The 13,719-nt window shown below is 45.4% G+C and overlaps 1 protein-coding gene across 4 annotated transcripts in view; it reads right to left on the reverse strand.

Annotated features, from left to right (window-relative positions):
* Positions 1 to 4,580: 4,580 nt before the first annotated feature.
* The window catches only part of ARHGAP8 (Rho GTPase activating protein 8), an 81,303-nt gene continuing 72,164 nt past the window's right edge, over positions 4,581 to 13,719 (reverse strand). For all 4 annotated transcript variants that reach the window (XM_026867791.1, XM_026867787.1, XM_026867792.1 and 1 more), the window contains 2 exons: positions 11,803 to 11,906; positions 4,581 to 5,257 (listed from right to left, as the gene is read on the reverse strand). In XM_026867791.1, the coding sequence (XP_026723592.1) occupies positions 5,060 to 5,257; positions 11,803 to 11,906 (302 nt within the window). In that variant the 3' untranslated portion in view covers positions 4,581 to 5,059. The remainder of the gene's footprint in view (positions 5,258 to 11,802; positions 11,907 to 13,719) is intronic.

Below are 13,719 nucleotides of genomic sequence, written 5' to 3' on the forward strand. Positions count from 1 at the left end.
CGGCCGGGGCACCACCAGCTGTCATAAAATGGTTCTTTCTCACAGCATTTAGCCTGTATTCACCAGAAATGTGTCTGTCCAGGTGCTTCCCCTTTCCCACCTCGCCCTCTCCTCTCCTTTAGAAGCTGAACCAGCCTGTGGCCAGTTTTGGGGCTCTCGCTGGCAAGAGGTAAGAGCAGGGCACTGCAAACCCCTTAGGGGTAGATGGAAAAGTTCGCTGGCGTGAAGGACAAGCAGAAGTGCCTTTGAAAAAAAAATCCTCTCCCCAGCAGCTGGTCATTTGCTCATGATAAGGAAAGCAGCAGTTAATCTGCAGTCGGCTATACTGACGTGTGCAAAGAAAAAAGGACCGTGCCCCAGAGAGAAGGGCTGGGTGTATAAACGTGTACGTACCCCTTCCGATACACATCGTGAGCTCGGTGGTGTCTTTTCTTCTGCTGTTCAACTTCAGGACCCCCAGTGGGAAGCCCAAAAGAGGTGTGACGCCAGCCGTGTGTATGAAGAGCCTGACATCCCACAGCTCACGTCAAGGCACTCACACCTGACCCACAGTCAGCTCTCGGGCTGGCCACAGTCCGTTCCAGCAGCGCAGCGATGACACCAACCCGGATACTCAGCCCAATGGCCACACTCTAACAGGTTAAGAATGGCTGAATGTATTACTGTTGTGATGACTTTTCAGGTGGCATTTCTCATGCACAATTTTACTGTTTTGTTAAATTTAGCTGGACACACAAGGGCATTCAGAATCCCAGCGCCATCCGGGTTGGCAAAGCCCTTGCAGCTCCTCCAGCCCCACCATGACCCTCCCCCTGACCGTTCCCAGCTCCCCCAGACCCCTCAGCGCTGAAAGACAGAGAAAAAAAATGGTGAAAATGAGGATTGCTGCACCGGGAAAGGCAGGAGACCTTCCACACACCAGCCATGTGTATCATTTAACACCTGATTTACAAACTCCTCGCCGTTATACCTTTGGCTTCAACTTTTTACTGAAAGCAGGGTATGTATGCTGCTGACTTCGTAGGCAAAAAATTAATAGAGTGGGAGCAGGAAGGCGACTGGCCAGTAGCGCTTCAACTGAACACGAACTTCTGCCTTCACCAATTACGGGTGCAGGCAATATCTCCCTCTGACTCTCTTCCCCCACCCCACAGCCACTGGAAAAATGGGTGTTGGCAAACCTACATTTTCCATGGTTGTGAAGACAAACTATTCGGGAACTGAAGATGGGGGGGGTGTGACTGTGCTGGCAATCCCATTGAAAGTTCAACTCGTTACCTAAGTACACGTTGAACACGTGAATAAAAGATCTGGGGCTTTTCTGTTATTAGTCTCCTCATGAGTGGATGAATATATTAAAGTTCACAAGGCTCCGAGAGCTGCTCGAGGAGTGTGGCACACTCTGCACACACGTAGGTGATGTTCGTTTGTGGCAGTTTTTTTGTGAGAACTGTAAGGACCCCCCCTCGATTAATGACATCCTTCAATCTTAGATTTCTTCATAGATCCAAGGTAGAAAAGTATTTCCTTCCCCCTTTGGTGCTTGTCGCTAGAGGCATCCTGAAAAATCAGACTCAACTTCGGACCAATTTTCAACTCCTAAGAGCTCGGTAAACTAAAACGCTTAGGCAAATTTATTCTCTGTATAGAGTCAGGTAGGTAACACTTGATTTCTCATTCCACGACTGCATTTTATTGTTTTAAACTGAAATCCAGCATGTGTGTTTCCAACAGATTATCTCCATAATCACTTTCTTTTTGCTATGGAAATGATCTGAAAATTGTTCTTTGATACGAGAGAAGAGTTCACAAGGCCACACTGTACAAAAGCTGGAATCGTGCAATTATCATTTGTAAAGAGAAACTGTTATCAAAGTAACTGCAGGGGACACCTCCAGGACTCCTCTTAGTCAGGAAATTTGAAACATATATTTCTCTAACACGAATTTCACTCCAAACCCTTCTGAATAATTCATGAGAGCTGATTTAATGTCATAGTTAAGCCTGGCGCTCAGGACAGAGATCGGGGCTTCTGCTGCAGATGGAAGATTTCGGCGGTTCAGTTGGGGTGGGGGGCAGAGCTGGGGGCTCATCGCCGCGAGGGGTTTGGTCCCCAAGTGCCCTTGATCTGGGGAAGTGCCCTCCCCGTGCCGGGGGGGCTGGCCGGGAGAGGCTGGGTGGAGGTGGCACCCTCCTTACCCCAGTCTCAGGCTGCCTGCTGGGGCGGCAGGAGGGTGAAGGGGCGCAGGAGCCCCCCAACCCCCGGGGCAATCAGAAGCAGAGCCTCTGCTTTTCTTAAGCAGCATCAAATTACCCGCACTGAGGGGGAACAGCTGTTGGCTGCTCTCAGAAGGAAGAAGGCACCTTGAGATGAGAAAAACGCCATTTTGTTCTTCGTTTGCCACACGGGAGGAGCCATCACCTGCTGGGAAATGGTAGTTTACAAAGCGCAAAGAGGAAGACCTGCAGGTCGGCGTGTGACCGACGCCGAGAGAGGGAGGTCTTGCTTTAACAATCACCTTGTCTGTGTAGAGGCAGGTAAATCAGCTGAAGGGATGCTCCTTGTTTGGACTTTTTATTGAAGTCAAAGGGTCAGAGGTGCCTCAAGGGCTCACACACCAGCACAGCTGCTGCTGCCCAATTCCCGCTTCCTCCCAACTCAGGATGGGTTGAGCTACACCCACAAAGTACCACCCTCCCCGGGCTCCACTGAACTACACCTACAAAGTACCACCCTCCCCAGGCTCCATTGAACTACACCCGCGAGGTACCACCCTCCGCGGGCTCCACTGAACTACACCTACAAAGTACCACCCTCCCCGGGCTCCGTTGAACTACACCCGCGAGGTACCACCCTCCCCGGGCTCCGGGGCCTTTCTGAGCAAAGCTGACTTCAGGAACTCAGGATTTCACCCCCCAGGGCTCTGGCATGTTACTGGGCTGATAAAACTACCCAGGACTCGCAGTCCCCTTAGGCACTCAAGACTAAATGCCGTTTGATGTTGCCAGATTTTTGGAAGAGGACACGGGGAAATGGAAAACAACCGTTTTATGGTTGGCATTTACTGGCATTTAATCCCAAAGCACTTTTCTAATGTCAGGCGCTCCTGCTTTTTACAGACAGCAGAACTAACGCATCTGTATCTCAACTGAGGTCAGAGAGTGGCAAAATGCTCAGGTTTTCTTAACTCCCAGAGGCCGAATCCCTCCCCTGTAAGAACAGGGTGCTGGCGCATGACGCACGCTGCCAGCGGCTGAGCAGTTGCTGAGCATAACTGGGCTTGGGTTTGGTAACACAACAAGGCGAGGATGCTGTCACGGATAGCTCAGATGTAAAACTGGTGAGCTGCAACACAAAACTTGTGACAGTTTTATCCCTGGCAATCTCATTTTGCTGAAAGGTAACAATCGTGAATAATTGTTAATTATTCTCTATTTTTCAAAATTTTGTATTTATATGGGAGTCACAGGTGATTATTACAGATATCCAGAATCCAAAAATGTTGGTTTTAAGACACTTGAGGAACTGGGGAAACACACAGCTGTGACCCGAGAAGTTGGCCCTAACACATCTTATCCTAAAGCCTCTGTATTTTTCAGTTTTAATCACTGCCTAATGCTACAGATGACACCTACTGGGCAAATGAAGGCCTGGCACCTCCAGCATTCCACCGCCTCCTGAATTCTTGGTTCTTCCCTAAACCACCCTCTGCAATAAGATTGCGTTGCACCTTTTACAGAGGCAGAAGTGAGCCCACAGGGTAACAAGTGGCTCTGTGTTTGCAGAGCAGGGGAGGCCTAAATTGTCAACCCGAGACTTACTTCTGCTGAAGTCTAACTAGTCCCTCCGTTCCATTAGCTCTGTACACGAGCAGGAAGACGAGAGCAGTAGGGAAAATACCACTTACCTTTTTTTACCACTGACTATTTTTCTTTTGCTTTGCGGGCAGCTATAATGATAATTTTCTTACACCAACCCCATCACCAGCCAGGGTTAAACAATGAAACAGCACCGTGTTCATCAAACACAAACAATATTGATGGCGTTGTTAGAAAACACTGAAAATTCTCCCTTTATGCTGGTTAATTATTCACATTGGGACTAATAATAGACTTTCAATGTATAAAATGATTATTAGGTATATTATCCAAGTTGTTGTTCTTATTGCTTCCTAGAGAAACTGATTTGAAGAGCAAATTTCTATCAGCTCAAACACGAGGGGTACTCTTCTCAAAGTCTATATTCTGCACTCACTGATACAGCTCCGGTGATGAAAATCCCCAGTATTTAGAGACAAAAACCCCGTAAGATTATTGCCCCCCATTTGAACTTACAAGAATAAAAAACCCCACCTGCCACCGCTTTGCATGTGCAGCTACAGTGATTAACTTCATATATATTTGCAAGCATAATTAGTTAGCTGTCTGCACAACTCAAATTACCCGGGAAACACTTTACTCTCCGTGGTAATTGCAAACCTGATGTGCCACGACTGCCCACACCGTTTCGTGTAAAACAAGACACTGAAATACATGGAAAAATAGTTTAGAAATTGTAGTATCTTAAAAATTGATCTCATCTTTATTAACTTAATAGGGAAGCGTCTAATAAACTTGTATTCAAACGACAACAAATTTTTTTTTAAAAAAAGGAGCAAGCTGTACATTCAGGAGTGGTCCAGAACTTAGCTCTGCCCATGCAGAAAATAATGCCACATAGTTAGGTCTCCAGATCCCCAAAGGAATGACAGACTGGCACATAGTGTCGTGATTATTTTTTTTTTTTTAACATACCACTTTCTGTCAGCTGCTCAGGTTTAACAAAGGGATTCACTCTGACCTTTGAATATTGGTCTTTGAATGTTCATGTACACATTCTCCTTCTCATATAGGGGACACGGTGCTTCTCCCAACATCTTTGGTATTTGGAAAGCTATAGAAACTTTAGTCTGTATTGAAAGTTTTCTTCACAGGGGAGAGCCCTGAATGTAAATCTTTGGTTTGAGGCATGGAGACCTTTCCCTCAGGCAGCCATTCTCCACCTTCCTTTCTGGGAGCATTAAGGTAAGATCTCACCAGGCACCGTTCGGGAGTTGAAGACATTCGTGTAGAAATCGATCAGTAACTCGGTGAAGAGGTTCAGCGGTACCAGAGCACTCAGGGAGGCTGTTCCTTTCGACGGCCAGATCAAATTCAAGCCGAAGACACAGGCCAGGCTGGATGCTGTCATTCTGTTATATATGCTCTCCTGCGAAACCTGGGAAAACATAAACACGAGGAGGTTTATGAGTACGCGTGCCCCGGGGAGTGAGAGACACGAGACCGTCCCAGACCGAGGAGCAAATCAGGGCCACGGGTACAGCACTGGCCGCTCCGCAGCCTCGGGGCTGACCACACAGCCTAGAGCTATAGGGCCTCCAAGGACGAGGTGAGATGTCAGTAAGTCAAGCAAAAAGGCTGAATTGTTTCCTGATGGGTAAAGGAATTGGTTTCAATCCCTCTGTACAGTCGGTTGTTACCTCTGCTGGGGGGGCAGGGAAGGGCAGGTGTAAACACACAGCTATCCCAACTGCTTCACGTCCTCTACAGAACAAACCTGGGGACTCCTGAAGTTGTTTGCAAGGGTTTAGAAGATTTTTCCTCTCTCTCTTTCAAGTACCTCCACATCCACCCAATTCCTCTGAAGCAACGGAGGTGAAAATGGGCCGTAAGTAAAATACACAGAACTCAAACCTGTTCCGCACCTGGATGATGTGTCCTACTTCTATCTGTAGATCTGAGCTCAGAACTGGGGAGCTGGAGTATTTATTTTTTTTCCTCTGTGTGCACTTGGCAGGGAATTTGTGTGTGTTTTGCTCTCCCACATTACATGGCTGGTATCTAAAGCCCCATATGGTCTATCTGGCAAGTTCTCGGGTACTGTGAAGAGCCAGCAAGCTGAAGGTGCTCCCGATTCCTCCCGACACAGGTACGTCAGCCAGTTCTTCTCAGGCTGATGGCTGCAGTTGTGGATCAGTAATCTGTCACAGGAAGACCATGCTGTCACAAACCGATGTAGAGGTTACTCTGAAGCTGTCATCTCAGAACAAGGAATTATTGGGCAAAACCTATGTATTCCTTCTGTTACAATTTCAAGCGGAATAGGAATGCAGAAATTCTGCTTCTCAGAGTCTCTCCATTTCTGCCTTGCCATAAAGCCTTCTGAAAAGGCAGCTCCGTAGTACAACGAAAAGCCTGAGGACACTAGAGGAAAATCTAAGAAACACTTCTTAGCATATGCATAAATTCCAGTCGCCCCCAGCCCAGTAACCCAGGTTTCATTCCCCTCTACTTCCTACAGCACAGTTCCACCCTCCACCGTGTTTTACCCAGCAAGGGGGCTATTTGCTCAGCCATGAGGGGATAAAATGCGGTGCAGGATGGAAGTCTTTTCCTTGAGGGACACGAAGAAGCACTTAGGTGCTCAAAAGCATAGAATTTTCTTCCTAACTGTATTAATTTTCTCACTAATAGGGACTATTTTTCCCTCCAATCTCTGCCTCACCCTTCTGGGACATCAGGGCTACTGTGATGCTACTTCTGCTACAAATATTAAAGGCTTTAATTGTTTTTAAGGTCACGAAGCAGGGCTGGATAAAGGCAGGAGATATTGGTGTCAAAGAACTGACTTCACAACTTGAGAATAAAAAATTGTCAGATTAAAGAGCCACGCCTGCTTCCTGACCTTATGCAAACCCCACATCATTCTCTGCAGAGCACAAGGCACCTGTACCCCGCTGACCTTCCCGCGGTGCTCTCCATGCACTACTGAACGATACAGAAAAACCAACAAGCGCATCTCATTCATTTAATCTGCTTCAGATGAGAGCAGCTCCAACAAGAGTTCATTATACTGCAGCCAGGAAGCAAAAGCTCAACTACCAGTAGCCTGTTAACAGGGAGACACAGACCAGGGTATCACCGTGAAGGCAGCTGGACAACGAAGCTGGAATTTGGATAATAATAAATATAACAAGGTTGGGGGACTCTGTTCTGGCCCTTGGGGCGAGTGGCTCATGCTGGCTGCATCCACACTGTGTAATGTTGTACATGGGAAACCCCCGTGGGTTTGTCCTCACTCCAAAATATTTTTTTTGGTGTTTCTTTCAGTTGAACAGGCCGTCACCCTGCGGTTTCCACAGCACAAACCTAAAGGTATGTGCTGTACATCCTAAGGCCTTACGTGTTGACAGGGCAGGTGCCCTGCGATGGCACAGAGGGTGGGCAGTACTGGAGGACAGGGCAGGGTGGAAGGAGCCAGGTTTGCAGGAGTGCTCCCTGAAACGCTCCCTCCTGCAAGCTGCAGGCAGGTGCTGCCTTCAAGCACAAGTTGAAGCACACCCAGCTTAACCCAGGTGCTGCCTTCCAAGGCCAACGTGTCAGCTCAGAGCAACGCCACTGCCACTTGCCGGCAGAGCTGGATTTATTTCCTCTCTTTAGGCCATTTCAAAGAACATTTCTAACTCCAAGACGCAACCATCTCTTCCCACCCACCACCGCTCTGTGAATGTTTCAAGGAGACAGCTGATGTTGAAGTGATCAACAAAAATACCCATGACACGGATTCTCCCCTGAGAGAGAAAATCCTTCAGATAAAACGAAACGGCGATTATACCATCGGCGGCAGAGCTACACTGAGCCTTATCTGTGAGTCACCAGCGAGGCTGACACTTGGGAATTCAAGGGAGACACCGCACGGTGCTTCACTCCAGAACGCGCAGCGATCCTTTCCTCGGCAGATCCAAGAGAAGTGTGAAACTGGATCGAACTCCACAACAATCTTTGCTGCCTCGCCAAGAGCTGCAAGCGAGGAAGCTGCCTTGTCACGCCAGTGGCGATGGCTTTGTCCCTCCCTGAGGGGATCAGGCTTCACACCACCTCACCCCCCTCACTACGCCAATGCCAGATTTCTTTCTCAAATGACATGAACGCATCCGCTCTGTCTACAACACCATCGTCAGCAGCTGATGTTTTCTTCCTTCACTAGACCGAGGAAGGGCAGTATCCAGTCAGAGAACCTCTTTATGGGCTGCCCCTCCACACAACTGCACTCCAACGCTACTTTCTAAGAAATACAAATTATATTTTTAGCATTTGGACTAACCCTCTTAACGCTGCCTTTGATTCCCTCACGAAGTTAGTAACCATCATCTCTGTTTCAAGTGAAAATACACTTGCTCCGTCAGTTTGACAAGCTAATAAAAGACAATTCTCCAAGGACCTAGATCCTATCTTTGAAGGAATCATCTCAACATCACAGAAAAGTACTACAACAAAGAACTACACAGCTTCAGTTTGTTGGGTTTTTTCCCCCCTTTCATTGGAACACGTATACAAAAAAAAATAATCATTAAGTCACGACAGCCTATACTGAAAGAAAGTCCTCTAGAAAGATAGAACTTGAACACTGCAAAACTCATCACTGGGAATAAACACTGAAGATTTAGTGCCACATCAACAGATGTCAAATATCCATCTTCACTATCCCAGAATAAACACCCTACTACCCCCAACAGAACTGTGACCATTTTTGGATTCCACATACTTGCATCCCAACAGCCTCATGGATATTGCAGGAGTGAAACCCGGCAGACACTACACTACTTAATGAACTTAAACAGTGAAACACAGAGGGTAGAAACAGCCAATTATCAACAGCTTTTGAAAATGTAAGGACATCACCATCTCTTTGGTTTCTCAGTTGCAGTGCTGAAAGGAACTTCAGAAAACATTTTCAAAAGAAAATTACTAGATATTAAAACGCCCCCACAAACTGACTGGAAATATAAATTCCTGTCCCCCACTCTCAGCTCCCTTGCAGACATGCCAACTGCTTGTCTCTGCTCCACGAGGCTTAGTCATCCAATCCTTCCCAACATGCCCCGTCATCTCCACCCCCAAGCTTTGCTGCTGCTAATTACACTTTTCAATTGGACAAGAGATTGAAACAGAACATTAATTCAGAGCATTTTTTCCCCAGCTTGTACTTCGCTTTAACTTTGCTGCTTCAGTTACAGCTCTAGAGTGCAGCCCACAGGCCCCAAAACCTCGCCCAGTTTTCCTAGTTGGTCCAAGTCTGATGTTTTGAATTTGGCAGGTTTTTGCAACGGTTCTTTCAGCAGGTCAGCCACCCTTCCCCTGCATCAGGCATGAGTGCAGGGACAGAAATGAGCAGCAGAGAGGGAAAGTGTGTGAGCATAGCGAGGGGGGCTGTATCAGCTGGTACTAAAACCAAAGACATGGTTATAAAAACACAATCTAGATGACATTACCACCCCTACAAACGTTCCTGATTGTTTAGCCTTAGACTGTCGTGGGAAAGTACTATTATAGTTTTCTACTAAATGGCTTCTGGCTTCGGAACTGGGTAACTGGAGGCCTCAGAGTGCTTTGCCACGTAATTTGCAAGATGCCTTCTTGGGAGCCTTTTAAGTTTGCCTGCCCGTTCAAAAATGCCCTTCACTGCACGGGCACGGCAGGGCCTGTAGAACACCAACAGTTGTTCGCACACACTCGTCCCTTCTGAGATCGGCTGAGCAAGCACGGACATTTTCTACAGATGTAATTCAAGGACCGGTTTGTGAAAACCAGCCTTTTGTTTCCCCTCTTGCTCCTGGTTGCCCATCAGTCCACTACGGCTCCAAGATGTCCCTGCAAACCCCTCTCTAGTGACCAGATGCGCTGCAAAGCGGAGATGGGCAGCTCACACCCACCACGGCCCCCTGGGCTCATTCCTGCTCATTCCCTGCCAAGCAAAGTTTATAGAATTTGGACCTATTTTTATAAATTCCAGTCTATTACTTCTGTAGGAGTTGCACTGTCTTCTTGTAGCACCCTTGGACTAGAAGGAGCTGTTTCATTAAGTAAGGGGGTTGAGATTGCAGAGAAAATGGGGATTTTTTTTTTTTTTATTATTTATTTCTTCCCCAAGCCTGTATCAAACCTGGAGTGTTCAAAACCTGTATCCAGTGATTACAATTCATCCCACTTCATGAAATTACCACAAGTACCTCTCGCACTACTCAAGGCTGAGCTCATGGAAGAATTAAATTGCCTCTTACATGCAAGAAGGTTGATGCTCGCAGGTAAAAACCAGGATTATTGGTAGAGTGCTCTGTTAAAGTTTGAATTGTGGCAGCTTGTGCAGCACACCGATCTGCAATGAATAGACCCCTCCAGCTCCTAGATTGTTTCACGTTCCCTTGACCTTTCCAAACGCAAATATTCCCTGAGACATTAAGGATGAAAAGCCATGGATCAGCAGAAATTGCAGATCTGAGCACTAGTATTGGACTTGATGCTGTGCTTTACATAACAAGGCATACTCAAAAATAATGCCATGTTCTGCTGCCCAATTACAGAAAACACCATTCGTACTTTCGCACACCTCATTAACACCTCAAGTGCTCAGCTCTTAAGAAGTGTGTTGAGATGGTGCATCTATTATTGGAACAAAGTCACTTACGCGATTCATAACACTGAAGAGAGAAATCAGTTGCTAAAATAACAGCAAATGACACGAGGATTTCCCTAATAGCATTAGAGTTCAGCTAAGCAACGGTAAATGAACACGTGAGTATTGCAGGAACCTTGCAAGGGCTGTCTGAGTGGGGGTCATATCAGTGTGTTTCCTTTAATCTTGCTTTTCTCTAGTGTTTTGATAGAAAAAGGGACTAAATGTACTCGCTTCTGAAATATGCTACTGGATAGAATATGTCAAACGTGATTGTAGCCCGAGAACAGGTACTGAGGGCTAATTCCTCCGCCGGGGAAAATCAGCATCATTCCAACGATGGCTTTGGTGGGCTCTTAGGACTTCTGAAGGCTAGATCCCTTTGTTAGGTGTCAACACCACCACGATCCTCACTTTCAGGCACCTGGGTGGGAAAAATGTCATCTGGAAAAGGCAGTTCCCTGGATAAGGCAGAAGGAAGGGAAATTTACCCTCCTGTTACAGTCTGTTCCCGCACATAAACTGGCAACGAGAGGACGTCACCGGGCTAACTGCAGAGCCGTTTTTAATTGATGTTCCCCAAATCCCCACATCAGTGGGGTTTTCAAAAATGGGTTTAAAAAGAAAAACAAAACAGCAAATTGAGAAGTAGGACAAAAGACACACGATTTTATTGATCTTGAAGCATACCAAAAATCCTTGTAAAATGGCACGGTCAAAGTTTTTAATTGAGCAGTGTAGTAAATTCTAGGACGAAAGGCTATTTTAAACTGGAAAATGTTATTTGTAAGATTTAATATAAAGTATTTTGCTGGTTGCTCTAAAGATCATTAATATTTCTATCATTTTCTAAAATTACGCTAATTTGTTTGGTGTTTTAGTTGCCCAAAATTTATACTTTGGAGAAAAAAGGTGATTTCACCTAGTTTTTCTCTGGCACCGAAAACTAGACAACCACTATTTTCAGGCTATTTTTCACTCCAAAATAGGTAAAAACCCCAAAGATTAGATCAATAAAAATATACGTTTGTGAAAGTGGAGTTGGGGGGATGGGACTTTTAAGTATTTCAGTACAGGCACAGTCCCATTTGAATTTACACAGTAGTTTTCATTACACCTAAAGGATTTCATGCCGGATTTCAAGGTTCTGCATCCTGAGTCCACTCCATTAGCAAGGATGCACAAAGACTTCACCACATTTGTACAACTCTTCAGTTTTATTTTCTGTGGAGATCTTCAACGCTGGATTAACAAGAACAGATTTAGAAAGGAAAGGGTGGCACTACTTTGGCAATTTTGCCTACACTCACCATATGGAGAAAGCATATCAGGTATTTCAGAACAACGTAGTTGTGTTCAGGAAGTCCTTGAACGATTTGTTTACATCTGGTGACCCGTAAACTGCTCTCCACACCTGCAATATCAAAGTCAGTATTAGTTTAACTCAAAAAAGATATTACCAAGAAATAAGCACTTATTTATATCTGCTGGAATTTCAATATCCATCTGTAAAACTAACCACAAAATTCACGTCTACCAACCTCCAGCACCGACGTAACAGTTCGGGTTATCCCTTTAAGTGACCCCACCATATTTTTTATTACCACACATCAGGCTAGGACTAACATCCAGAGTAGTTTCTCAATTCAGTGAAACAGCCAAATAATTTTTTTGCTAGAGAGGACTTTCAAAGGTCTTGATTAAACTCTCATTATCTCTCCACGCACTGAATCCAGACATCTACATTTTATGCCCTAATATTATTCTTCCTGAGACACAGTCCTGCCCAAAACGCTCTTTTGAAACTCCTCTGACTTCAGAAACACTGTCTCAGCAAAGACAGAGGAGACGGCCACTTGGGTGGGTAAGAATTTTCTGGAGATGAACCACAGGAGGTTCATTAACTCATTTTGACAGACGGGCAAAACCAGAACTGGACCCCAAACTCCTCTGCATCAGCTAGATAATCTGGGGGAGAATTACACTAACACTGGATTATATTTCAAATGCTGTTCCAAGCAACTTTTCTTTTTTTCCCCTGGAATGTTTTAGTCCCAGAAATTTAACACCAATGTGGACATAGGTCTGATGATTTCCATCACGCCTGACCTAACCAGCTCATTTGTGCTGATGCTTTTTCTGCACGTTCCGTTTCTCTCTCTCCCTGACTCAGCCAGAGGTGCACCTAAGTATGTGTGCATGCACAAAATTCCAGCCTGTTAAATGTTCCCTGAAGGTCTGAATTAAATACACGAAGCTATCCTGCGGTGAGCTGTGTTGACCTTTTTCCTACTGCAAAGCTTCCCATAAAACACAATAATCTGAATCCCAATAATGTTTTTGCCAGCTTTTGGCAGGGTAAATAATGCAGGATGTGCAGCAATACTGGGTAAAGGAACCCTTTTTAGCAGTTTTCATCATCACAGAAGTTCTTTGACATTTATAAACGTCAAGGTTTTCTTAATTTTTTTAGACAGTTGCTCAGCTGATTTATTTCACAGGTCCTATCAGTAACTCTTTAAAACAAAGGTGAGACACTAAAGAGAAAAGTTTCACTATTGCTTCATAGTACTGTACAGCAGAGATACTGCATTTCTGGGTTTGAGAGACTGCATTTCTGGGTTTGCAGGCTAAGAGATGTAAGAGATACATCACACACTGCTCTGGTGTCTTCCAGAAGACAGTGAGAATTTCCAAATCGTCCCCAGAGAGCTGTCTGCGATCACACCTTTCCAAAGCTCCCTTCTGCACTGTATTCACAGAGAATACGCCCTTGCTGCAGGTCAGCTTAGCTCTCGAGCTTAAGATCTTCTAAAATCAGGGTATCACCACAGCACCAAGAAAACATAGTGGACGTCACACTGCGTACGAAGAAAGCCCAAGGAGAAATTCTCATAAACTCCACTTTTCAATGTATTTTGACAACATTTCAAATGCCGGTAAACTCCTCCCAGCGTTCCTAGGACAATGCATTGCTCTCAGCTTCTTTTCACTTCTTCTCATTTTTCACTTGGCTCTATCACAAAGTAGTATCATATCCAGAAAGTCTGCACAAGGTTGATTCAGTAAAAATAAGCATTTTTAAGTCTTTTTTCCAAATTTCCCCTGTTCTTTCCAGTTCTGAGTGACTATCCTTAGTCCCTCCACTTCTACCACCTTCCTGTGAACTGACCTGTTTTTCTCAATGCCCTGAGATATTTGTTGTGTGAACAGATGAATCCTCGGTT

Source organism: Athene cunicularia (genome assembly GCF_003259725.1).
Source record: "Athene cunicularia isolate RWA chromosome 1 unlocalized genomic scaffold, athCun1 chr1_part2, whole genome shotgun sequence".
Lineage (NCBI taxonomy): Eukaryota > Metazoa > Chordata > Aves > Strigiformes > Strigidae > Athene > Athene cunicularia.